The sequence below is a fragment of the Brachionichthys hirsutus genome, chromosome 3, assembly GCF_040956055.1.
Source record: "Brachionichthys hirsutus isolate HB-005 chromosome 3, CSIRO-AGI_Bhir_v1, whole genome shotgun sequence".
In the NCBI taxonomy this organism is placed as follows: domain Eukaryota; kingdom Metazoa; phylum Chordata; class Actinopteri; order Lophiiformes; family Brachionichthyidae; genus Brachionichthys; species Brachionichthys hirsutus.
In genome coordinates, this window is record NC_090899.1 from 1,739,239 (window position 1) to 1,765,452 (window position 26,214).

General features: G+C 48.0%; 1 protein-coding gene across 1 annotated transcript in view; it reads left to right on the plus strand.

Annotated features, from left to right (window-relative positions):
- LOC137917755 (raftlin) overlaps positions 1 to 26,214 on the plus strand; it is a 52,381-nt gene that overhangs the window by 20,322 nt on the left and 5,845 nt on the right. Inside the window, exons 3-6 of the mRNA XM_068760481.1 lie at positions 5,846 to 5,954; positions 9,474 to 9,918; positions 14,058 to 14,261; positions 20,441 to 20,559. Of these exons, the coding sequence (XP_068616582.1) occupies positions 5,846 to 5,954; positions 9,474 to 9,918; positions 14,058 to 14,261; positions 20,441 to 20,559 (877 nt within the window). The remainder of the gene's footprint in view (positions 1 to 5,845; positions 5,955 to 9,473; positions 9,919 to 14,057; positions 14,262 to 20,440; positions 20,560 to 26,214) is intronic.

Sequence of the window (26,214 nt, forward strand, 5' to 3'; positions counted from 1 at the left end):
AAGAATCACTTTACAGGAATCCAATTCATTTTATTCAGAACCCTTTTCTGTAAAAATGACGGTTCTGCTACAACTGCAAACTAATCACAAAACTAAAGAACAGTAGAATCGAGAATAAACACAAAAGGAAGGGAGGACTTTGTTGCTTTCGTAAGCAATGAATCGATGATGAGGGGTGCGATTCAGAGGGGAGGAAGACGGCTGGAGGGACTTTGGTGAAAAGATGAATGTAAGATTAGATACAGCTTGTTTCCCAGTAAAGGATTCCCAGTAGAAGATGAGCCAAGCAAGCGTCAAACAAAAACATAAAACATGCAAGCATTAAAAAACAAATTAGAAGGCAACCAATTAATTAGTTTGTGTTGTTGCGGGTCTGACGATAATCTAAATTGCTATTTTGCATTGCAGAAATTGTGTCCTCAGGAAAAAGCGTTGAAGTTGGCGCCAACTGCGTCTCTTCCCTCGTTCCCGCCGTTTGTCGGAGATGGTGGGCTTTTCCGTCCTCGGATGAAACCACAGTTTTTTTTCTCCCCGTTCGGTTTGAGAATCGACCTCCACCGTAACAGATAAATTAATCATTGCAAACATGACAACTTAATTCCGTTTGTCAAACTTGGAATTTCATCGTTATTAATGGTAATTTCGCAGCAGCAGGTGTTACGGCGTGCCTCACTTACTGTCAATCACGCAGGAAGAACCGTTTCTGGAAGGAAATGGAATCTTTTACAGAAATAAATGTTTCTGTCGGTGCCAAAAAAAAAAAAGTCTGAGAACGCTCTCTTCACTTCAGGATCGCAATTAAATATTGAGAGATTTATGAGGAGCAGGAGGAATAGAGGCTAAACCTCAATGAAGTGAAGGAACATGGATAAAACACTGAAGAGGGAAAACGAGACACAGGCGAGAACCGTTCAGGAGGGGCGGACACACAAAGGACAGGAAGTCTGACACGAGAAGACAAGTGAGTGACAAATGAAGCAGAAAAGATGGAGTACAGAAGAACTGACCTGAAATCAGCACCCAGGATGCTTGGTGAGATATATTTTATGACCTGTGGCCTCGCAGGCTAACGTGGAGCTGACCCTCGGTCTTCTATTTGTTTCGCTGGAGTGGAAGAGCTTGACCGAGTGACAGAGCAATAATGTTCGGACTACAGGAGAAAGCAAAGTCTAGGTGTGCTTGAAAACGCTGGCTTCGTTCTGTCTTTGCACACTTCTCCACTTTAGCTGAGCACAGAATTTCATTAATGATTTAATGATTTTTCTTATGAATCAAGGCTTTTTTATTGTTTTTTCTTCACAAAGCGTGAACTTTCTCTCACTCTAGTCCTCTAATCCAGCATTGTAAATCTTCTGAATTAATTAGTTATGGCCACCAGTTTCTCTTCTTCTGCCAAACTGATCAGAAGTTCTAGTTTTTATCGGTTGGGTTTGACAGATGGGACTTAATGCCACGTTACCGTTGAGCCTCAGCGGCCAAGAATCCAGTCAGAAGTGCAAATTCTGATGACAGAATAAACAATGCTAGCAGTTGTTGAATTAATCCAAACTCTCCGAGCATCTGCAGCTGAACTGATGTCAGCTTCAGCTTCAGCGTTGATGTTGGACATTAGATTTTAAGCCTGGTTATTTCTTACTCATTTTTATGAACATCGGCTCAGATTTGTTTTTATGAAACCAGAACGAGGCCTTTGAGCTACCAGTCACATACTGAACTGTTGTCTGTGCAGAATATGAGAATATGGAAGGCTCCATATTAGCATACCTGGAATAACTCCCGTTACCTTTTCATCCCTATGACGGGATGAAAAAGCCACATTTCAGAAGGTCACATTATTGGAATGCATGGAGTTTTATCTGCCCCCTCTGCCCAAATCCATTAGGAATCACCTCCCTTGCTGTTGTGTGTGGCACCTCAGTTCACCTTTTGGCATGCCCAGATTTTCTTACTTAAGTTCCAGATACCCCTAATCTCCCTGCCGCTGCAAAGCAGGAGCATGATTTCATATGAAAAGCATAAAGCTGAACCCGCTGCATCTGACTTTTTAAGAAGTAAAAGAAAAAGACATGATGAGGGGAAGAGAGAGAAAATTGGAGTAGGAGTGTGAAGACAGGAGGCGGCAGAACGGGATAAGGAAAAGCGATTGAGTGAAAAGGGTGACGCAGTCTAGCGTCGTTTGATGGCCTTGGCCAAACGCGGGGCCTGGGCTTTATCTCCAGCGTCTGTCACTGTGGACAGCTGCTCGCATCGGCACCACCCCAGGGGAATCACATCTTCACCACGGAAAATAGAAAGCAAAATAAGGGAAGCAGAATGTGACATTGAGCAGCCACTCATCCAGCATTTAGAGCTTTCGGTGACCAAGGTGCAGCTGCACCAGCTCCATCTTTATTTAGCGTTCAGTGCGTCTCTGGAAGCGGTCAGGCCCGCGTCTCGGCGGTCTTCTCCTCGCAAAGAGAGCTGACGTTGCAGGAATGCTTGCACACTCAGCTCCACAGAGGTTGGGTCCACATCGCTGTGTTATCTGTAAAGGCTAAGACGTAACCGGATAAGTGGGCAATAACTTTAAACCTTCGATGCCAAATTGTCCCGGGCGGCGCCTGCTGCGACGGCGACGCCATGGGTGGCGTTTTAAATGTCAACCGCCAAGTTTCTTTGTGTTTAATATGAATGTGATGGAATGGAGGTTTACAGTTCAGCAGCGGCGTCCGCTTTCATCATTCATCATTATTTGGTCATTGCAAAGAACTCCCGTGTGCTCGGGCAGAGAAAGCAGGAGATTGAAAGAGTGATGGAGTGCGAGGTGGAGGAAGGGCGGGGCGCATATGGAAATGGAAGGGGGCGCGGAATAACAGGTAACCGGGTAATGTGTGAAACCAGCAGGCTGAGTGCTGTTATTAAAGCTAAATGTCGGAGCAGGTGCTAACAGCGTCCGCCCCGGTCAGCTACGGCGTTCCTGTGAGGTGACACACTCCTGACCACATCTTACACTGTCCCATTACTTTGGGCCACAGCTGGACGTGGCTTCTGGATTTTCCTCAGTGCCATTTGTAGTTTTTAATTAAATGTCACAGAAACGATCGCATGGATCTCTGTATAGACGGCGTCGATTCCCCAGAAGATGAAGTCACGCTTCCGCTGTGATCCGTGACTTTTCCTGTAAAAGCATCCGGCAGGTTGAAGTTTTTTACATCTTCAGTCAAATAGTTTTAGCTGCTTCTCTCCGGAACACGAATACAATTCTGCACAGGCTTCAGGGATTCCTTGAGAACCTTTTTGATCCTTCTCCATCCTGCACCACCTTCAGATCAAAATTTCTCTTTGTGCATTACATTGGTGGCGTGTTTGAAAGTAATGGCACCCGAGCCCTGTCTCCTTCCTTGTGTGGAACGCTGCCGTTCTACCGTGGTCTGCTGAAACACGACGGGAATGAGACGAAGGAAAAGGACCAAAAGAACAGGGACAGGAAAGAATTGAACATCCCGAGAACGTCTTATTGGATACTAAGCATGATGCCTTCTAAAGATTATGCAAATGTTAGCATGCAGGGTTTAGCATTTAGCTCAAGTAGGAGCTCATTGTAAGGCTGAAGGCTCTGGGTCTGGTTTATTACTCTATTAATAAAGTGAGGTTCAAGAAGATTTAAAAGTTGAACAAAGGAAAATTAAGCTGGTTGTCAACATTTCAGACCTTTTACTTCTATAAAAAAAAACAATCAAATGTCAAGACAACCTCTCTTGATCCCTCGGTAATTGAAAACCGCACATTTACACATGATAGCGCCGCTGCGCTGCTAACGCAAATCCCAGAGAAAGCCATTAACAGGTAATACCCAATTGGTTGCCATGGCAACGCTCACTCCCGCAGGAGAGATTAGTCTGACGCAAGATGTCCTGTGGCCACACAAAACATTTAACCCATCTGTGGCCAGACGAAAGGGGCGGTCAGCGTCTGGATTAACCCAGGAGGGCGTGCAAGAGTTAGACACCCGTCTAACCACAGCAGACCGCCGCACGCCGCAATCAAAGTCCCCCTTTCACACAGAAGGTGGACTACAGGTGAGGCTAGCTGCTATTTTTAACCAGCAGCCAACTCCTCCAGGACGGAGCGCACCGTTTGAATTGTTGATGCTCCGCCTTCAGAACTCTCCGTCTGGGCAGATTCCAAGAAGACGTACGCAAGACATGTAACGGCGACGAATGAAATGAGATCCCCGGGCCTCAGCCTTGATTCCCGATAGAGACTCAATCGGTTTCATTTGGTTGATAGATTCTCAAAATTATGAGTTCATTTCCGGCTTTGAAGCTGCTGCTTCAATGGCGCCTTCGGAGCTATTGCCAGAACATCTTCTTTACAAAGTATGAAAGGAAATCCAATTAATGGCTTCCAGCAACGCCAGACGCAGCATCCATCCTCCATCTCTGCCTTTACCTCCCTTTCATTCCCTGAGGACGTGCCTGAGAGAGGACGGCTTCTGTCTCATCCAACAGGGGATACATCCACGTTTTGTGACAGCAGCACCAGGTTTCTGCCACCGCGCCTTTGATGTTGTGACAATGCAAAAACCTCTCGGCTTGTTGTAATGAATGTTTCACGGAGAGTGTGACGTTTGAGTCAGCCAACCCAGTTTCTTTTCCGCTTTGTGCTGCGACAGCGATACGCAGACAGCGACAAATGATGGAGATGGGGAGGGGAGAGATGCATTGTGGGAAGTGTCGAGTCCTGTGATTTTACAGGGAGTACATTTTTCTTCATCTGCAAGGGAATTTTTTTTTCTTTTTTCATTCTTGCTGCATAGGACGAATATCAAGGAAGCAACTGGTTAGCTTAGCCTAGCTTAGAATCAAGACTGGTAAAAGTGGGAAGGGGAGCTCACCAAGTTCTGTCCGGGGATTAAATCTTATTTGTTTGATTTCTGCAAAAAGCTGAAGATGTGCTGTAAACAATTTCTTGGCTGACTTACCTCAGCAAATTACCTTGAAACTATTCCTTAAAATTGTTGTTTTGCAAAACCTTCGGTCATAGTTGATGCAATAAACTGGTTAGTCTGCATCCAACGGGGGGGTGTTATAGAACACACACACACACACACACACACGGTCTGTGTGAACGGGGAACCTGAGAGCTCAGCTCACCAGCATGCATGCATCTGTTCCACATCATGTGTCCATGTAAATGTGTGTGTGTGTGCTCTCACAGCACGCACACACACACACACACACACACACAACGTGCAGCGAGGGGAAGGGCGTGTGGCCGTTTTTCTCCCTTGTCAACAGGATGAGGAGCCGGGAGCCGGGAGATGGAGGCTGGGGCATTGGCCTCCTCGGTTTTTGCTCTGGGATTTCCTCCAGAGGACAGAATAGGAAAACACAGCAACATATAAATAGATTGTGCCCCTCAAAACGCTGATTATGGCCTCAGCGGGTGACGAGGGGCGAGGGGGGGGGGGGGGGGGGGGCAGGGTTTGCATATAATTTTTAGCTTTCTGTGCTCCCCGTGTGTTTCCTTTCATCCAGCTGGATCTTTGTCTCACTTAAGTGTTTTAATGTATTTCTCTCCCGCAGGGCAACAAAACGTGAGCGAAGCGTGTTGATGTGGTGTAATTTGTTGATGGTGGGGGGGGTTGTGTGGAATCCGTGTGATTCCAGGACCGTTGAATATCTCCTCTTTTGTAGATGACTGTAATTTTAGCCGCGTTGGCTGCCGGTGAGCGTCTGGACGCATGTGAACGCGTGGTTACCCTCGTGTGTCGTGTGCTCTGGTGTGTGACTGCGTCGCTGCATGCTGGATCTCACTCTCCTCCCCCCCCCTCCCCCCCCCCCCCCTGCTGTGGCGCCTGCAGGGCGGAGAGAAGCCAGCCGGTGAGCCCCCCCTACAAACTGAAGCTGGAGGAGTGTCTGTCTGCCGAGCAGGTGCCCACCCCGGAGCTCATCCAGGGCTACGTCAAGAAGGTAGGGCTGCTTCCTACATGTGGAGCTGAGTCCAAGTCCAACGAGACTGAAGGATATTTGCATCCGGTCCGAGACAGACCTGATTCCCCCCCCCCCCTTCATTTTGTTTCTCTCCTGCTGCAATAACGAAGCACCAGCAGCTGATTGCAGGTCTGTTCAGATCCATTTGGGTCACACACATCTATTTATACAGACTCTCCGTCTGCCGGATAACAAGACCCCGCCTGACCCGATTAGACGGAATTTAATTTAGACCTGGATCGACCCGTGTCCTGGGTCATGTCTCGGTTATTACCATCCTCCAGCGCTTTCATTAAAGTGAAAGTAGCAGCACAGATCTAATATACCAGCTGCAGAATGTGCAATGCTAATATTTCACTTACTATGCATCATATTTGCAGTAATATTACACGCCAATCTTCCATTTTTACCTCCATCGAGACGGGGGCTATGTAAGCGCTGACCGTCCGTCTGTTAGCAAGATAGCTCAAAACGTTCTGGACAGATCTCGGTTACATTTTCAGAAAATCTTAAGAATGTTACCAGGAACATATTACATTTTGGTGACGATCCAGAAGAGATCCTGTATTATTGATCAGTTTTAACTCTTTGGTAACATTGCAGTCAATGGAGCTTCAAAATGTCTCTTCCCAGCGTCTGGATCCATTTATGGCTGGAGGCTGAAGTTATTTAGCAAAACCAAATATCTAAACTTCAATATGTTCCATAGAAGGGATGGCAGCAGCGAACAGGATCCAGAGAGATGAAAGCACATCCCCCGACCTCCGTTGCGTGTGTCGCAGTTTAAAAAGGCACTTCAGATGATGCATCCCTCCCCTCTCATGAGCGCTTCATTCCGCGCCGTCCCGATTCCCCCCCCCCCCCCCCCCTGCCCAATCTGTATTTTACCGACTGTTGCGCCTGAACTTTTGCGTATATTCTGCCCTTCGATTAGTCATGTAACCGCAGTCCTGCAGGACCTCATTAGTGTTGGTCATCACGATCATTTTAATCTACTGAGCAGGATAGGAGGAGGAGGAGGAGGAGGAGGAGGCCATTCTAGAAATCTATTAAAAGGGAAGTGGACATGGATGAGCGGTGCGGCCCATTCCCCTCAGCCTCTCTCTCAGATTGTGTTTTTTCCTCATTTCTTTCTTTCTTTTCTATTCCCCCCTGTTTCAGACTGTTATTATCCCTCTGCCTCTCTTTCTGTCATCTCTCCCCTCACTCTCTCTCCCTCTCTCTCCCTCTCTAGGGTTTTCATCTTGACCTTCAGACACCTCCTCCTGGTGCCACTTTAATAACGTACAGGGGAAATAGGAAATGCAGTCTCAAGTCAAAATTGAAATGGTTTCCCTTTTTGTGTGTGTGTGTGTGTGTGTGTCTGCAGGATGTTGATATTCTGGTGGCAGAATAGAGGAAGCTGCCTCCAGAGCTTTCATCAAGTTCACGCTCCGCATCATTTCAGTTAATGAAGGGAAATGAAGTTTCCATTTTGACCTCGGAGCCTCATTTTCTTGACCCGCGGTGGTTCCTCCTGAGTCAGAGCCGGCCGGTCTGTTCATTTAGATTGAGAAGCTGAGAAGAATGCTAATTTCCGTCACACACAGGCGCTGAGCTGCTGTGATTGGTTGGCTTTGTTTGTTTATTTGTTTGTTTGATTACACAAAGCGATACTGGACAGAGAAGCGTGAAAGTTTTACCAAACGTGGAGACGATGATGAGGATCTGGATCCAGGAGTGTTTTCACCGACTCTTTTTAACACTGGTTACCTGCACCGGTGTGCTGATCACTGGCGTCAAGCATTTATTCTATGCTCATGATGTATATTTTCCTCTCATCTTGTTCTGGCTTTTTGGATTTGTCACCAGGTGTAAAACTAGCCTGTGCTTTTGGTCATGTGTACGACTCATCGGTGATTTAGAAACGTTAGTTGCAGCGGTGGAGTAGGTGGAGGATGTAGACTTCATCACTCCCTGCAGGCAGGTGTGCATAAAGATGCTGGGCAGTGATGAGAACACGCCTTTAATGGGAGCTACCAGGTGGAGCAGGGACATTCAGACGGGAAACCTTTTCAGCTTTAATAGCGCGCCAGAATGGTGGTGGGGGGGCGGGGGGGTTGGTGATGATTGAGGAGAATGGGGCGTGGCATCTGTAGATGGCGGTTCAGCCCGGGACAACTGGCCCAACTAACTCACAGGCTTTTAAACCTCGATCGACCGCTGGCTCCTCCCTTCCCTTAACTCGGTGAACAGCTGTGTCTTACGTGCTTTTAAGGGTACTGATAAAATAATAATCCTATTTTTGAGTTCCAAATGTTGGCACCTTGAGCTGTTGGTGTTTTAAATTCAGATAAATATTGAAATCATTCCCATTATTATCAGCGCAATCAAAGAATCCAACATTAAATGATTTTTAATATGAAAACAGCAAGTCCTCATATTTAAGAAGCTGGAAGGAGGAAATGCTGCCTGATTAATTATCTGATTAATTAATTTTCTATTGGTCAGATAATGAATTAATCAACAAATCATTCCAGCAATAGAGTGTTTGATATATCCCAGTAGTTATTCATATGGGATCAATCTCCTGAAAGATGAATCGGCACATTTAATCAACCAGCCCCGGCGTACTATTTCTTATTTATTCCCATTTTACACCTTCTTTATATTTGTGAGCTGTCCCCGGGGGGGGGGTCTATTTGAACGGTTCTACTTTGTCAAAGATGGAATTTGTTAATTTGATAGCGCTGATAATAATGGTACTAAAAATAAATTTGAACATTACAGCCCTCTATTCAAATCAGCAGTCAAAGCCATCCATCTCTCTCTGTCTGCATTCCCATTAAATGAGATGCAACAGTTGCTCCCTTTTATCTCCGCAATGCCATTTCCACATATTGGGAGGAGGCATACGATGCGGGGGCACCAGAGAGCGCTCGCTGATATTAAACAATATGGTTGGAAACAATGCGACTGTTTTCCAATTTAATTTCACAGTGAATAACCTGCAAATTTGATTTGCGTTTTATTTTCTTCCCTCGCCGCGGCTCAAGATAGTGACAGGCACCCCCTTGGCTTGGGGGGGGGGGGGGGGGGGGGCAGAAATGGAGAATAGCATCATTAACAGTCGCTGACAGTTAACAATTCAATCTCGCTCCGTGAGAATCCCAATATTGACATAAAATGCCACATGACAATAAGCAAGGAGAAGGGAAAGAAAATGAAGCGCAGGATTTGGAATGCGTCCGCGCCTCCGATTTAATCAACATCTGTGTGCTTGGAGATGCTGCTGGGTGGGAACGAAGAGAACCAGAAGGGGTGGAAGAACCACAAATCCAACAGATGCAGAAAAGAATAATGGAGAAACAATTCCATTTCAAGATAATTCATGACAAAATAATTGTGAAAATTCCGTTTCAGTTTGAGAGCTCTTGGAACCACAATCTGAGCTCTGAAGCTGAACATCTGTCGTTCCGGTACTCATTTTGTTGTTTTTCTGATTTATGCTTCCAACAGCAGATCCAGGATGCTGCCGAACTGGGGGTGATGTTTGTGGGGTTCGTCCAGGAGCCCTACGGGGCCCCGTGCACCCGGATCAGAGAGCCACAAACCCCCTCCCTCTCTCTGCACTCCAGCCCCAGCTCTGTGCTCGGCTCCCTGGGCAGCTGCATCCCCTCCAACGCCTCGAGCCCCAGAAACCACGCAGAACCAGCGGCTAAAGTCGCAGCCACCGCCGGCGGCGAGGCTAATGGGGCCGGAGCGCCTGGTGGACAGGCGAGTCAAAGCAACAACACTGGGACCGTCTCAGGAACGGGGACGGGGACGGAGCTGTCTCCTGCAGCATCTCCGGTGTCAGAGGGAGATCTGGAGGAGGCGACTGAGGAGGGCTCGTCCTATCACAATAACAAAGACGGCGGCAGAGACTCGGACAGGCCGAGGTTCCGCCTGCGGAGAGGCAGCGGTGAGTTGTCGCCATAGCTACCGTCATGAACAGAAATGTGTCGAGTAAATAAAAAGTAAATTAGGGCTCGGCATGCCGATTGTAAGGGACAGGAGGGCGGGGCTAAACAATCACACAACGACAGGTGAAGTGTTGCCTTCCATTCACTCGGACGATCGTCCTGCACAGAAAGACCTGACAGACGATAATTAAGACAATTAAACGTCTTCAAACTGACGGGACGGGCTCAGCGTTGGTGAAAATCGTTTTTATGCGTCTGGGTATTGAATGAGCGTCAGTTGACAACGACATCGTCACGCCTCAGGTCCCCGAGCAGCCGCAGCCACAGCCACCGGGGCTTCAATCCTGGCGACATCCTGTCTCACATATTTTATCCAATGTCTGTCTTTACATGCGCGGTTCTATTTGAAGCCGTACCTTTTGGCCGTTGAACCAAAGAACGGCGTGCTGCCGTAGATCCCTCTCGACACACTTGACATCAGCGGAGTCGCCAATTCCTGCTGCCGCCTCGATGTTACACAACAAACCGCTGCCTTGGGAAATAATCCTATCTGTTACACGAAAGGAGCGCGAGTCGTGGCCGCGCCGTGCCGTGCCGCGCCGCGTACCCGCTCCGTTAGCCGGCGAAGTGGGGCTTTGTGAAAATACAAATGTGAGCCGTTGAAGTAGCCGCAGCTTCTCTGTGGGGAGAAATTAGCACACACATTTATAGTTGAGGCTTCATGAGGACATTTCGATTTGACAGATGGAGGCGCCCACCGCCATCACCCCCTGCCCCGCCCCCTTCTGCACAACCTATTTGAGATATGTGTCGAGCAAATGTGCAAACTGTGCATTAGCTACACTCCGGGAGAGTTGGCGTGTTTATTTGTACAATGGCTAATCAATGCGCTCGCCGTGCAAACGCTTTGCTCGTTTGTTTGTCTTTGTCTTCACACGTGTGCGATAACATACACGCGGTATCACAGCGGACCGCGGACCACTGCTCCATCTGGGCATCCCCACAGTGAGATAATCCCTCACTGCCCCCCCCCATAGTCTCTGTGGCAACGCCAGCAGCGCCGGTGTAGCAGCCAGCTGGGCTGTTAGCAGCGCCTGCCAAACCCTCATGTCACTCTTTGCTAATGCCCAGTCTGCCAAGGCGGCCCGAGCGTCTCGGCTACCGCCGGCTTGTCCTCGCTAATCCTCAGATTGTGGAGGCCGTGCAAAGTGTTGGCAGAGGAGCCGGCGAAAGTCTGTGGCTTATGGTCAAAACTAGGATCTCCTTCTTTGAGGCGGGAGTTCTGGATGGAAACCGAGTCCATCAGTTTGGAGACGAGTAAATGGAGAGTGTGACAGCTGCACATTTACGTCAGGATAAGACAACCATGTGTCCTAAATATTAACTTCAGATGCGAGCAAAAACTATTTGTGGAGAAGGAATGGGTAATCTATTACTGGCACTAAATCACAGTTACATATAGCACACTCCGATGAAACGGGAGAGGCCAGGGATGGTTGAAGGTAAGAGAGTCATTTACAGGCTCAGTCTCAAGCTTGTCGTAGCGAACGTGGGACTGGGGGGGGGGGAACGGGTTAGAGAGCCCGTTAATCGTCCGACAATATAATGATGTAATTTCATGAATTCTGACGCTGCTCTGGATCCTGCAGCTGCCGCTTCCATCAGGAGTTTCTGTTGCTGCTGTTCGGCAGCTAATTTTAAGACGAGTCACGGTGTGTGAATGTTTACGGCCTGTCCTGCTGTGAATCTGCATGCAGAACCGAAAATGAAAACCAGAATGAATCGACTCGGGGAGAAGCTCCACCGATTATTTAAATCACTGCTGTTTAGGAGGAGGGGGGGGGGGGGGGGGCAGATTTCAATCAGTAGACTTCTACGAAATGTTAAAACGCGTCAGACAAAAGCTCCAGTTTGACTCGATGTGATTCCACAGCTGTGGACGTCGCCGAGGTGTTTCTACGCTCCTGTATTATATCAGTCTTCTCTTATCTTTTCCAGCCGGCTGAAGTTGCCTCAGGCAGCGCTCCTAATCCCTCCAATGCTCCGGTATATCTCCTGTTACAGAGCTTTGCTGAAAAGACGTTTACACACACCCCAAAAAGAATTTCTGATGAGATCAAAGTTAGCGAAGGAGCAAACGCGACGCTCATGGTGTCATCAGTACTTCATGAATGTCCTGCATGAGCAATACTTAAAAGGTTCTGGTTGTTTTCATGTCCTTCTTTTGTAAATGAGACGGATCTTTCCAGAACTCGTCCGAGTTTAATTCATCCAATTACTCTGTGTCAGAAACGGGCTTTTCATGGCCGACACAAACAGGATTCGTGGGTCAAACGGCGGCGATAAAACCTCTCAGACTCAAATCGGTTTAGCTCGGCGGGGGGGGGGTTCTGCTGAGAATCAACTTTTCTCATGAGTGACAAATGATGAGATTTATGGAATTTGGTGGCCAGCTGTCACATCAGTCAGACGAGCCAGGCAAGAAATGGATATAAATGATTCATTCTTTCTGGGTGTCTGCTGGACGACTGGGCCCTGGCTGCTCCTCCTCCTCCGCCGCCGCCGCCGCCACCACCCCGTTTAAGTGGGGGAGAGTGTGGGTGAAGCGGCCTCACATTCTGCTCATCCATCTGGTTTACTTTGGGAATGACAGTCCGACATTTGACACTGGTAGGAAAGAGGAAAATGTTAGCCGACCGTGTGAATAGCGTCCTCTCTGATTCGAACGGCGCTCACATGTCATGTTCTGCGTGTTTTTGTTTTTTAAACGCTTAGCAGAGCAAATATCCCCCCCCCCCTCACATCATATTCAATAAAAGTCGTTCCACTTTGATTCAGCATTTGATTCAGAGCGGCGACATGCAGTATGTAGCAGGGGTAAATATAGGTAGCGGGGGTAAATATAGGTAGCGGGGGTAACATCCCCGCCTGTTTCTCCCTAAGAAACAACGCATTATGTATATTTCTTCTTGATGTAAACAAACTCGCCGTAGAGTTTTTAAATCCATTATTCAAGGTTACGCTATGAATTAACTCTGTTACAATGAAACGGCCCCTTTTAAGTTCTGTATCAGCGGAGTTCCGTGAATTTCAAACAACATTAAAAGGAATATTGGGATGACTGGAAGAGCAAATGCGGTCAAACTGCTTTTGATTCGCTTCACGCTTGTTGTTGGAGAACCTCCTGAAAACGCCACCGAGCTCATCTCGATTTGCGTTTCATTCCTCGTCTGCTTTTAGCCTGCCAGGTGCCACTTTTGTTCCTGTTATGGTAATGATGTCGACGCTTTCACAATAGTGTCACGCACGTAAATGTGCGCGGGTTCACGGGGCGTCGGAGATGAATGTAAAACAGTTGCAGAACCTGAGGCTCGCAGACATGTTGTGTTGCAAAAGTAGAGGCAAAATATCTTTCTATCATTTTTATAAACCCTAGAATGAAAGGCTAATGAAAGTTGCTAATGGGACAAATCAATGCACGTAACAGATAAACGTCTTTTCTTTTAGAGCTCTCAATCTGAGGATACTCGGTCTGTTTTATTTTTATTACTATATTATTTCTTCAGCTTAGCTTTCACAGTATTTCCAGAGACATCAATGAATCATCTACTTTAGCGATCTAGTTTTCATCAGACATATATATAACCTGCAGTGCCAGAAAAACAAATCAAAATAATTTGGGGGCGGGAAATAACGCAATCGCAGTTTGATTTGCTGCTGACACCGCTGCCAACTTTCATTGGCCAAGAACCTTGTTTACTGTCCTTATTTACTTATTTCATGGAAATACTTTCAGCTGATTATTACTAATTTACTGCTTTTGAGTTTTATCTGCGACTTGAAGATGATGAATGCGGCACACAGACCCCCACACTGGAAACTGGATTTGAGGAGAAAATGTCTTAATTCTAGTGAAATGATCTCCCTGTGCGGAAAGATAATTGTCTAGAAGTCAGAAAGCTGAAACTTTTAAACAGGATAATTATTTTCATGTTTCGAGATCTTACCGTTTAAATGTTGGTGGCAGCTGAAGAGAAAGAAAGCGCTCCCACCAGACGAGCCAAATGACGCTGTGGATGTAGCAGCAGTTTAATAATCGCGTGGCAAACCGGGTGGATTCTGCTTCTCGTCCCTGCAGGCGTGGAGCTGCTGGCTTTGTACAACCACCCTCCGGTGCGAGAGGGACAGGTGAAGTACTACACCGTCAAGGTGCCGCTGCAGGTTCAGAACTGCGACGACGGCATCAAAGGCGTCGAGGCCAACTGGCTGGATCACATGACCCACCACTTCAACAACGGCGCCTCGTTGGTCGATGGATACTTCTACCTGGGCAATGTGAATGGTGAGCTGGCACCGATCGCTTTTACTCCAGACATGCTTCTCACACAATCAAAGAGGACGAGGTTTTTAAAATACAAGCCCAGAGTAGTTTTATTCCCGTGGTTATCAAACACTCTACCTTTGTCCTCAGTCCTCAAACTTTATAGTTATTAAAACTCAGAAAACGTCCTCAAATTGCCATTTTTTGCATTCAAATGTCAACATCAGACAGATTCAGATTGGCCTGTATAAAATAAAAAGCCCGGGGCAGCTAGCGATGCACCCCGACCTGCATTCCATTAATTATGCAAATGAAAACCAGAATATATTCAACTAACATTTGTCTGTTCAGTAAGTGTCATGAAGTGCTGCAACTGTGAACCACAAACGCACACCGGCCAGATGGCTGCAGAGCTCCATGGAGTGATTTCATCGATTTGCAACCTGGAACTGACCGTTTTTTACCGACTGTTCTGAACGGACTGAGCAACTCAGACTGCTGCCAAAAATGAAAATGTCATCTGCATTCTGTGAAGATATACAAGGACATGTGGGCGGGGGGGGATTCATGCCCCGCCTCTGCACGTGGAGGGGCGGGGCTAAATGAGTCTAAATAGAGGCTGTGAATGAAACGGAGACACCCCCGGGATGTTTTATCAGACGGAGAAGGATGCCGTCTGTTTTGAGGCTGCCATATCGATTCCTTCTGAGACGTTTGGTCTTTTTAAACTGTTTCCTGTTTTGGTTTCCTCCTCCATCCGTGGCCCACTTTCGGCTTGGCTCTGACGCTGGAGGGGGAAAAAAGGCAGCCAGTTTAAATAAGAGTCATAATTCATTAATCTGGGAAAGTGAGTGCTTCTGCAACTCTGAACAATAGATAATTAACCTGATAACCAATGTGTGCCTCCTTGCATATTTTATGTCCTGAGAATGGAGTAATGATGTGTATTATTATGATTTTTAGATTATTATTTTTGCCTGTCCTCTACATCTTCTGAACGGTGAGATTACGGGGAAGGACAGCGAGCAGAGCAGCTGCGTTATGAAACGCCTCTGCCTTCACCGACTTTAGGATTGAAGTTTGTGTTCGGCCTCTTTAGAACGCAGACGACTCCACAGAGGTGAGATCTGGTGCTTTGTGAGGTTCGGTCTCCTGAGAGCAGCTGGCGGCGTGGCATCAAAGCGACGCTCCGTTTGTTGTCGGCAGCTAATTACATCAAACAGCCACGCCGCTCCGCTTCGGAATCGGTATCCATCCCCGCCGTTTCCATATTTAGCAACTTCTTTGAAATGAGTTTCTGAATTTGTGATGAGACTCTGAACACTTTGGAAGAAGCATCTCAAGCTCATCAGCATCAGGGAAATGTCAAACTCGGAGGACGGGGACTGGCAGAGACGGACGAGGACACTCGGATGGGACGCTGACAGCTTGGTGTTGCTTCAGCTGCCATGTAGAGATGATAGAAACGCTGGATAGTAAGTCCCTGGCAGGATCGGCAGCTGGGGATTGATCCTGGAGGGTAGATGGAGTAAATGAGCCCAGAACACTTACTGAACGAGTCGATTGAATGATCCGGGTTGACTGATGGATGAACTGGGGTTTAAGTACTGCAGGCTGATGAGTTGATGAGGAAGAGGAGAGCAGGCTGATGCTATCAGAGGGCAGGCGGGGGAGCAGGATGATGCCAACGCTCGGGGACGGCGACACACACGCTGGAAATACGAGAGGAGAACGGAGCGAGGCTAACTGATGGGAGGGGAGAAGATGTTTGTCCTGGTTTAAACCAGATTAAAATCCGACACAACTGCCTGATTGGAAGATTTGAAGTCTAATCTGACAGAGATTATGAAATTACAACATATTTCCCCTGTCACCAAACGCATCATCATGTAGACGGAAGCACTTCCTGAACTCGTTTTTTTCTTGTTTGTTATTTGTGTGTTCTTTGGTCAGGGATTAATTTAGACACAAAATCCACAAGAAAATTCCAAGATGGCATCTTTCTGAGCAATTAAAATCCCTTTGTTGCCCCGCAGTGATCAGGTTAGCCCCGAGTTCAGCTCGAAGCCTTGGGACTTTTCTTTACACACGGTTTAATTCATTGTGCAAAACATTGAGAAAATGCGCTCATATTGCTGCTCCAATGACCTGGACTTCTCAGATTGTCTGCACGTCTTGTTATCTGATTGTGCGACTGGCCTTTTCCTAAACGCTGCCGACCTGCTTTCCTCTCAGAGTCGGCTGTTTGGTCCAGAGGGACGCACATTTACATACAAAAACACACACACACACACGCTTCTCATAAGGATGGGTTTCCATGGCGAGATATTATAGCGATATAGGATTGAATTTACAGGCTGCACGGAGGCCCACTGTCATAAAACGTGCATTAAAGTACACACCAAGACACTGCCTGCAAACACAAACACACACACGGGGTTCGGGGCTTTCTGCCGAAGAACCAACAATGACAGCGTTAGCTAGCCTTCGTAGCTTAATGTCTCCAGAGACATTGAGCTATTCGTACGCGCGAAGGTCAAACAAAGACACTGGTGGAAGAAAAAGAAAGGTGGGGAGAGAGAGAACGAGGAAATATGAAAGGCACATTAGGTTTCCTTTTCCTCCCGTGTGATAGGAACTAGAGGAAGGGACATGATGGGCGAGCATTACCCGTGTTAAGATGCTATCGATACAGCAGGCGTATCAATACTGTCCATCCTCCACTAGATTTGCTCCAGTCTGCCCAGTCTGCCCAGTACGGTAGCAGCTGCCAAACCTTTGGCTCCAAGGGAGCCGCATCCAAACCACCCATGCTTTAGAAACCCTCTGTCTCCGTCTGTCCCTCTTTTGATGTCCACTTGTCACGTTTGAAATAGATAAGCTTGTCATTGGCTTCCCTCCAGCTGTCTTGAGGCGGTGGCGAGCATCCACGTTTAAACCATGTCAGCAGGCGTCACCTGAGGCAGGTAACCTTGCAGATAACGACGTGCAAGTGCATGACCTTGGGACAAAAAGCACACATTTTGTGAAAGTTGTATGGCTTTGATTAAATTAGAATAAAAAGCTAGACGAATATAAGCAGTGTGTGAATTGTGTTCCTGATAAAAGTGTGTTTTACAGCGTTTTCCTCGTGAATCAGTCGTTAAAAATAATGAGCTGAAGTTGAGTGATCCGTGATAAACCTGCGTCTACGATCAGAGCGATGAAGGGAAGATGAGGACGCTGCGAAACAAAAGCTTTTTGTCTTTCGGCCCGTCCCATCAGGGGTCGCCACATGTCCTCACTACGTCCGTGTATCTTCTCCTGGGTCGACCTCTAGCCCTGTTCCCTGGCAGCTCCATCCTCAGCATCCTTCTACCGATATAGTCCCCGTCTCTCCTCTGGACATGTCCAAACCATCAAAGTCTGGTCTTTCTGACTTTGTCTCCAAAACGTCTAACCTTCACTGTCCCTCTTATCGTCTCATTTCTAATCCTATCCTACCTGGTCACTCCCAAGGAGAACGCTTGCTAACTTCAGCTACACTTAGCGGTGCTTAGTGGCTATTTTAGCGACACTAAAATCAATTTGTCCTTCTTGAAACCTTCAAAATTCACTAACAATAGGAGGAGGGGGGGGAGTTAAAGCCAGGTGTGGCGCTGTCTCCTGTTGTCTCCGCATGGCGCCCATAGAAACCTCACAAACCTGCATCGAAATGCACCTTTGCTGAAAACACTCCAATCAGATGTAAACCCTAAACAGGTTTATACTCCCATAAGCATTGCTTGATATTCTTACATCCAGTCGGTCCTTGGGAGCCCAAAGGGCATCACACTGGAGAGATTAGCATCGCAAGAGAGCAGAAATAATGCTTCTTTATCCGAACGCTGCAGAGCCTCTGAAGCGCCGGAGCGTATATGAGGACGCCGACGGCGTCGCCTCTGCGTCCTCTGGCCGCTGGACGTCTGAGCTGCTTTAATAGATTTGGCTCACGGTGTGGGTAAACCTGCCCGTCCACACGCGTCCCATCATTATCTAATCTAATGATTAATGCATAAAATATGGATCCGTTGTGAGAATAAGCATTAGTGCACTAATGCTTGTTAGCGCCAGCTGGAATAAGAACCCGTTCTGAGGCTGACTTTGCAGCAGTGGGGGAGGGGGGGGGCACAGTTGCTTCATGGGAGCTCTGCTTTCTCTGCTGTTTGATTGTCCGATCCTCCGGTGTGCCAGAAATCGATGTGCAGCAGCGGGTTTCTGTGCATGACCATGAATATTAGGAACAGACGGCCGTCACGCTGACTTTGATATGTGACGCCAGAGACCTCGCATCAACGCCCACACACCGAAAAGGCTGCCACAAACTCAACGCTTTGTGTGCCGGCGCTCTATGGTCACCCCTGGGCGTGGGTGGATCTTCTCCTCTGTCATGCGGGTGCTGATTTCAGCGTCACCGCGCTTCTCCCGCCATTTGCCTCTGCGTCTTTCAGTCCCAGCGCTGTCACCCCCCGTTTTTAATACAGTTGTATTTGCATGCCTCACCCTGTGACCTTGGGTGGGTGGGGGAGGGGGGGTACCATTTCACCGAGGGCACACACCTTTATTTTGGCAAGTGTAAACAACTTATTCTCAGTCGGCCCTCCGGCTGCTCGGCTCGGCGCTCAGTCAATAGGCGCAAGATAATGTTTATCCGCGCACGCAAGCCGTGCGTTCCCCTGACGGACTCGACGCCCCCGGCAACCGACTCCTTCTTATCCACTTCTCTCATTCTCACTCCTTCCTCAGTTTGCATTATCGCCAGAGACAGGCTGCTCCCTCCAGAGCGGCAGAAACCCCGGGTCGATCTCACCTGGGCGCTGCGCGTGGCGCCGGCAGGGAACCGATGGCGGCTCTTGGCTCTGAACATTTTACAGAAAAAGGTGTCTTTCCAATTATTCGCCGAGGGCTGACGAATGAAGTGGAAATGTCCCGGACTGGAGAAGGTGGAGATGGTGGGTGGGGGGGGGGGGGGGGGGGGGGAGATACTGAGGAGGAGAAAGGTTGAACAGCGACAATGTCTTTATAAAGGAGAGCCGGGAGATGCCGGAGAGAGATGTCTTCAATTGAGCGTGCTCGGGTCCTAAATGGGTTTTCAGGGAGGGAGGAAATAAGAGCCTGTCATGCCTCCCCTCTCTGCCTCTGTCTCTTCCTTCTCTTCTTATTCTCCTCTACCTCCCTCGCTCCAGCTGCCTCTCACCCCCCTATTGTTAGGGCCCACTAATGAAATGTGGAGTGTCTCCTATTGGTGCCCAGGCCTCAGCAAACTTTATTAGCGTGTAAATGGCGTGGGATTAATGAGAAAGCACTCGGGCAGGCCGGGGAGACCGGACCATCCTGGCGTGGTGTGTCTGAGCGCCTGCCTGCATGTAATGTAAAAACTGGAAAATTAAATGGATTAAATGTACAGGAGGCCGAAACGCAAGTGAACCCCCATTTAAAAAATATATATTGATAATACCTGGAATATGTATCCGATCCGGATGAAATCCGGTGGTGAGATAGAGAGCCCCACCCTACACGAGTGTGTCAAATTCCATAAACATCAATCAATAAGCATCCGAGATATTGAGAAACAAATTTTGACGGTCCATTTACTGCGATGTTGACGAAAAATCCAAAGAGATACAGAATCCACGATCTCTTCTGGATCAGCACCTGTTCCTGGAAACATTCCATTCTGAAAATGTCATCAAGATCCGCCCATAACATTTTGATTTATGTTGCTAACACAGATTAAACGGCAGCAAAAACACAACATGACAAAACCCTCGGAACAAATTACCTGTATTTAATTACGCAGCCTTGGTGCATCATTTAAACACCGCGATCACTAAAAGCCTATCCAACCTCTTTGAAGCGATGCTTCTCAGTCCTCGTCTTCTGAATTATCCAACAGGTCTTTAGAGTTTTGAGAGGATTTCAAAGTTTATTAATCAAGAATAATTTTAATGAAGACTTTTAAATAAATAATAAAAATCTCTGAAAAGCTTAAACATCTCTGAAGAGAAATGCTTTCTCCTTTCCCTTTGTCTGCCACACTGCATAATGAATAAGGCCAGTGTGTGAAAGTGAGTGGGATCATTCCATTTCCTCTTGCCTGGGGGGCGGAAAGGAGAAGCGGAAACTAGACGGACACATCCCATCCAGTAACCCCCCCACCCCCACCCCTCTCTTCTCTGCAGATATGTTGCCCAAGTCGGTGGAGAGCGTCTTCATCTTCCAGGAGGGGAGCGAGGGCGAGCCGGGCGTGCCCACCCCGACGTACGACGCCATCGTGGTGGAGCAGTGGACCGTCATCGATGTGAGTCACTGAGTTCATCCCAAAGAGAAAAGTCACGCATTCAAAGATCAGAGTCGAAGCGCGTTATTGATTTTACAAAAAATGAGCGTCGGCACATTCCATCTGAGGCTGGAAAGTGGAATCTGCGTCGGCTTAAACGCTCATGTTCAATAGTCCAATGTGTTGCAATAACCAACACAACGTACATGCTCAGCTGGATTTAATACGTGAGTCCGGACCTCTGGCATCGTCGCCCCCGTCTACCCCCTCTCCTTTCCCACAACCCCAGAGGCAGATCGGGCAAACCCCAATTTATGGGGCATGTGTCGTCCCTTGTCTTATCTGGAGCAAACAAGCCCTTATCCGTCCATCGATCAGCGTCTCGCTCGCTCAAGTCCAAAGCTGGAAATTGATTTTGTCTGTGTTTCACGCACGCGGCTCTACGTGCACCGCCTTGATGACGTTTGCGTGTGTTTGTCGACGCTATCGGCGGAATTGAATTCAGATGTTTTGCAGCCTGTGGTTGTACAATTGTGAAAGAAGACTTTTGTCCCCTAAAGTGCGTCCCTGTGATTGTCCAGCCCGGCGTCGATGGCCAAATGTGCCGATAGAAAGGCCGCCGCGGCTGTCTGGCAGCGGCGTTCCCCTCCTCTTGGGTGAATGGGAATTCTGTTACAGCTTCATGGATTTCAGGGCTTCCTCCTAAGCATCAGCCGTGAACGAAGCCAAACCGCCACCCGGCGTTCCAGGAGATCCAATCAACTCCTCCGCTGGGACACCTGCGCAATCTGCACCGTGCCAAATCAGATCGGCATCACACCGGTCCACAAAGCGCGGTCGGGGCCTCGCATCATCTCGTGTTGTTGGTCAGATGAAGAAGAAGACGAGCGGTTATTAATGAGTCACCACGAAGCAGAGGCAGAAGATCTGTGAAGAGGAAGGCTAAACAGCGGCGTCGTTTCAAACATCAAAGCTGAGCAGCGATTAGAGTCGCAACAAGAAGAGCACATTCCGAGTGTCTTGAAATTGAATTAAACCCTGATCAAAATTCCAGTTTATCAACCTAATCCAATCAGGCGCCGCCCGCTGTTTCACTGGCCGCCCGTAGACGCTGTGTGTTGCGTTTGTGCCGACCGGCAAAATGAAGAGACAAGAAGTGTGACTCATTCAACCGGCAAGTTAGTCGTCATTTAACAACCAATGAGACATTCTGAGAATGAAACGTGTGTTTCAGGTCACAAACAGCATACCCCTAGACTCCTAGAGAATAAGATGCAAACATATTTAAGGAGTGATGGACGCATGATTACAAAAAAAAAAGACGTGGGAGGAAATGAAGAAAACAAGCAACAGAAATGACTGTCAAACTGTCAAACTACGATTCTCTGTGAACAACAGCAGAGTTGTTAGCCTCGGGCTAACGGGACAGAAATACCACGCTGCACGCCGTGTAGAAGGATCCATGTGTTCTGCGTTAGAACGCCGTCAGAGCCTAAGAGCGTACTCTGGCACTGCTTTTATCACAAAAAGATAAACAGCAGATTTTGGACTTGAAGGCGACGACGCAGCAGCTGCTTGAATCCTTTTCTCCTGAGCTGAGTGGAAGCCACGTGCACGCCGTTGAAGCGCACGGATCGTCTGGTTATGAAAGTCCAATTAGGTCCAGCTTCTCATTTATTGTGTCCTATTGGAAAATCAATACTAGAACTAATCGAAGCGCTCTTCACTGTCAAAAAGAAAAGGACCAATATCCCAACAATCCTCTTTAAGGTTCCAATCAGGTCTTGAAACGCGAGAATGTTTTTCTAAAGACGCCTGAAGTGCATTTGCAGTCGGATGTAAAACTGTAAAGGAGCATTGGAGTCGCAAACACACCCATGAATCTGTGTTTATTAAAAGATGAACTGATATTCACCTCCGTGCGGCTACTGTCCTCTCGGAGGCCTTTCATCCCGTCTTCCCAACCGTCCTGCCATGTTGTTTACGGCACCATTATCCACTTCAAGTCTCCAGATGCAGCAGTGGGTCCATTATTACAAAGCATGCTGGGGAAGCGGGTTTATCCTGAAGTCTCAAGACGGTACTAAAGCTTTACAAAATGCATTTGTCACGCCACGCTCGGGAAGTGGGGGGGGGGGGGGGCGTTTAATAGATTGTGAACATAAATCTTTTACCTTAGCCAACAGTTCAGTCAAGCAAAGATGAATATCACTCAGTTTACCCGGAATATGTGGAATATCTCTGGATTAAACATCTGGGATTTAAATTGACAGAAATCTCAAATAAAGGTCCCTCGTATGGATCAGGCTCGACGTCACGCGTCTCGTCTTTCCTTAAGGCCCACACACCTCAGTTACCTGTGTTCTTTTAAAAGGTTTTGGTTCCAAACCCCAACTGAGATGACTCAGAGTTTCTCAGATTTGACGCTCGCCCTCCAGAGACGCCATTATACCATATCTTATAGGCCGTGCCGCGCCCTCCACAGCGGCCTCCCTGTAAGATAGAAATCTGGGCTAAAAGGGCCCAAAATCAATGTGCAGCTGCAGCGCTGCTCAATTTACCTGAGTCCCCAAAGAGCATGCTTCCACACCTGCTGCCCCCCCCCCCCCCAAGCCTCAGTGCATTAAAATGAAATGATCCTGCAAGGCCACATAACACTGGAGGTAAATGAGGACGTGTTTTTGCCGCTGACCCTTCCTTACCAGAGGAATAATTCTGGCATGAGCATTTGTTACTCTAATTGGGTTCTGCAGCGTCTGTAATCACAGCGGAGAATAGAATCGATGGGGAAATGGTTCCGTCTGCATGCAGAACGTATCAAAGTGGAGCGCGAGGCGTGAACCGGCGCCCCGCTCACCTGCTTCATTAGGTAGAACGTGGCGTTCGCGGGATGATATAAAGCTGAGTCACTGTTTCCTCTCCAGGAACTGTGTGCGTGCTCTGTTTTCTCCATATCCTGCTTTTCCAGACACTTTTCCCCCCCATATATATATTTTTATATATATATCGAACACCGCGGGTCTTGTGCTCGATCCTCAGTCGGTAAAGCGCTTTCTCAGCTACTTTGAACCCTGCAGTTTAATGATGTCGTGGGCTTTCTCCCTGCCTGATGTTGAAAACAAAAGCCGATCCAGAAGAACCGAGGGGAAGGTCGAGGAGGAAGTGTCTTCGCTAAATGATGGCCCCCGACAGCATCGCTGTTGTAAGGAGTCAATAAGTAGTGTGAGAAATAAATAAAAAAGCACCGCTGAGTGTCTTCAGCCGATGCACCGAGCAGCCGTCTCTGTTACCAGCTGTGTTTTCCCTGTCTGTGGACGCATGCTGTGTCCTACATGTGTCCACACTGTGATCGTTAATGAGGATCTCCCGTCCACGACGTCTCTATCCTCGCTGACCTACATAGAGTCGTTCGCACCGTCCCCGCAGGTGAGACGTCGCTCTGTCCTGTCAGACGACAGCAAGACGAAGCTCTTAGACCCCCGACGGAGGGGTGGAGGGACAGCTTCGGGTTTAGAGCCCCCCCCCACGCTTCTCGTCTGTGAAACCTGTAATTACAGATGTCCCGAACATTTACTGAAGCACATATCTGGTTCTATTCTGTTAATTATGCTACTACGTCTTTATAATCTGTTATTGTTCTCAGATTATGATTTTAAATTAGCCCTCTTTTTTATTTTCTCATAATCCGACACCTGACCTCCTGAATTCAGCCTTTACTCCCAACGCAGTACTTTGAAATCCTACTTGTTCCTGAAGGAGCTGAGTACCTCTTCCTCCACTGCCCAGCAACCACATGACAAAGATCCTCAGAAGAAGGCTTAATATAGGTGAGCGTCGAAGAGACGTCAGCAAAAAGAGATCGTGGCGGGAGATTGACGAGGAGATTCAAATCGTCTGATTAGGAGGCGGATCCGAGATGAGATTAACATCACTGGTTTGACAGGAACTGGTTTGTCTTCATCTCCAGTTCTTCTTTTCTCAGAAACAGGTTGCAGTTAAGAGAATCAGCTGACGAAACCGAAAAAAAAAATACCAGATATTTCTTTACAAACTCCCTGGCAGGCTAATTTAACAAGCCAATAACCAGAGAGGTGGGAGGAGCTCGGCGTCCTGCTGTCAGAATTTGACTCCTGGCTGTTTTGTTTTTTATGAAATAATTAAAGCTGCAGCGTTTAAGAGGATGATTTGTCTGATGTTCCGTCTCAGAGCTCCCTTTGAATAATCAGTTTCGCTATCAAACACTAATATTTGTATTCTCCCTGCATGATAAAGCCTTTCCCTGGCAACAACCGGCCTCCCGCTCTACACAGTCATTAAAGTGGAGATGCATCCAACCCCCCAGCCCCCCCCCCCCCCCCCCCCCTGTGTGTACTTTACAAGAAGTAGCTGTAGATCTGCAACCGGTGGCGTTTTTAGATCGCACGGAACCATCTAGTACCGTGAAATGAAGCTCCACTGCTGTAACTACTGCTCCAAGGTCGGGAAGGAAATGGAGCCTGTAAAGCATCCCACTGTTGGTACACTGGGATGCTGAATCTTGTGTTGCCGTGACAACGCTCCAGATGGGGAGCCGTGTCCGAACGGCCTTTTTTTAAAGGTATTTGCGTCATCGTTACGCCGCCGTGTCTGCAGACCTGTTGACCCCAGCGGTGAACTTGCAGCTGCAGGACAAACACAATCATTATGCGTTCCGCCTCGCAGAGAAAGGCGGAGACCGCTTCACCTGCAGCTACACCTCACGACATGAGTCTCCACCCTCAAACATCAAGTCACAGATCTCCAAACCTGCTCCGGAATTGACCGAAAGGAGATTCATCTCCAAAAGGGTCGGTGGCGGCGCCATCGTGGGCTGGAAATCTGACCGTGATTGGCCAGCATGCTCCTGCCTAGATGCCCTTTAGCCGGGTGGTACGCCCTCATCACCCCCCCCCCCCCCAAGCCTGAATTTAATCTACAGTAGCTTTGACTGCTTTAACCCCCCCACCCTCCCGACCCTTCTTCATAGTCGTTCAGATAACATCGAAGGCAAAGACGGCGAAGTGATTGCTTTGTTTTTTCGGCTTGCAGGCTGGTGCTTTACTGCTGATGAAGCGAGGTGGCCCCGCATAATAAGTCTGGGCGAGCGGGGAGCCAGACTCCGGGGAGTGTGATTAACTTTCACCTACTCCAAAAGAACAGCAAGCCATTACAGAAAAATTATTTCTCAATTTACTTTCCGGGCAGGCTTTGAAGGAGAGCTTCTTTCTGGGACCGGTTCCAACACAAACCGGCAAAAGAATATGCGGCCGCGCCGCTCCCGGTACGAAGCCCGGGTAATGCCTGTGTAAATAACGCCCGCAGCAGCGGCTCGTATTTTAATTATCGGCTCTTTGCGGCGTCCAGCTTGATATGTGACTCGCCTCAGATCTCGGTCGATGAGAATCTGTGGAGGAGGAATGAGACGTTGCACCGTGGAGTGGGTTTAAGTGGGTTTGGATGTAAAGTCTGTCTGGTGGCAGTAAATGAGCGCTGCATGCTAATTAGCATCTCACTTTGTCAGAGCCCAGTCAGAATTAGCAGAGTAATGGAGTAGTGTAATCCTACAAGTAATCCTCGCGGCCTGAATGATGAGTGTTCTTTATTATTTAACCCTCACCCCTCTCCTCCCGTCCGTCCTTCCACATCATCATCATCACC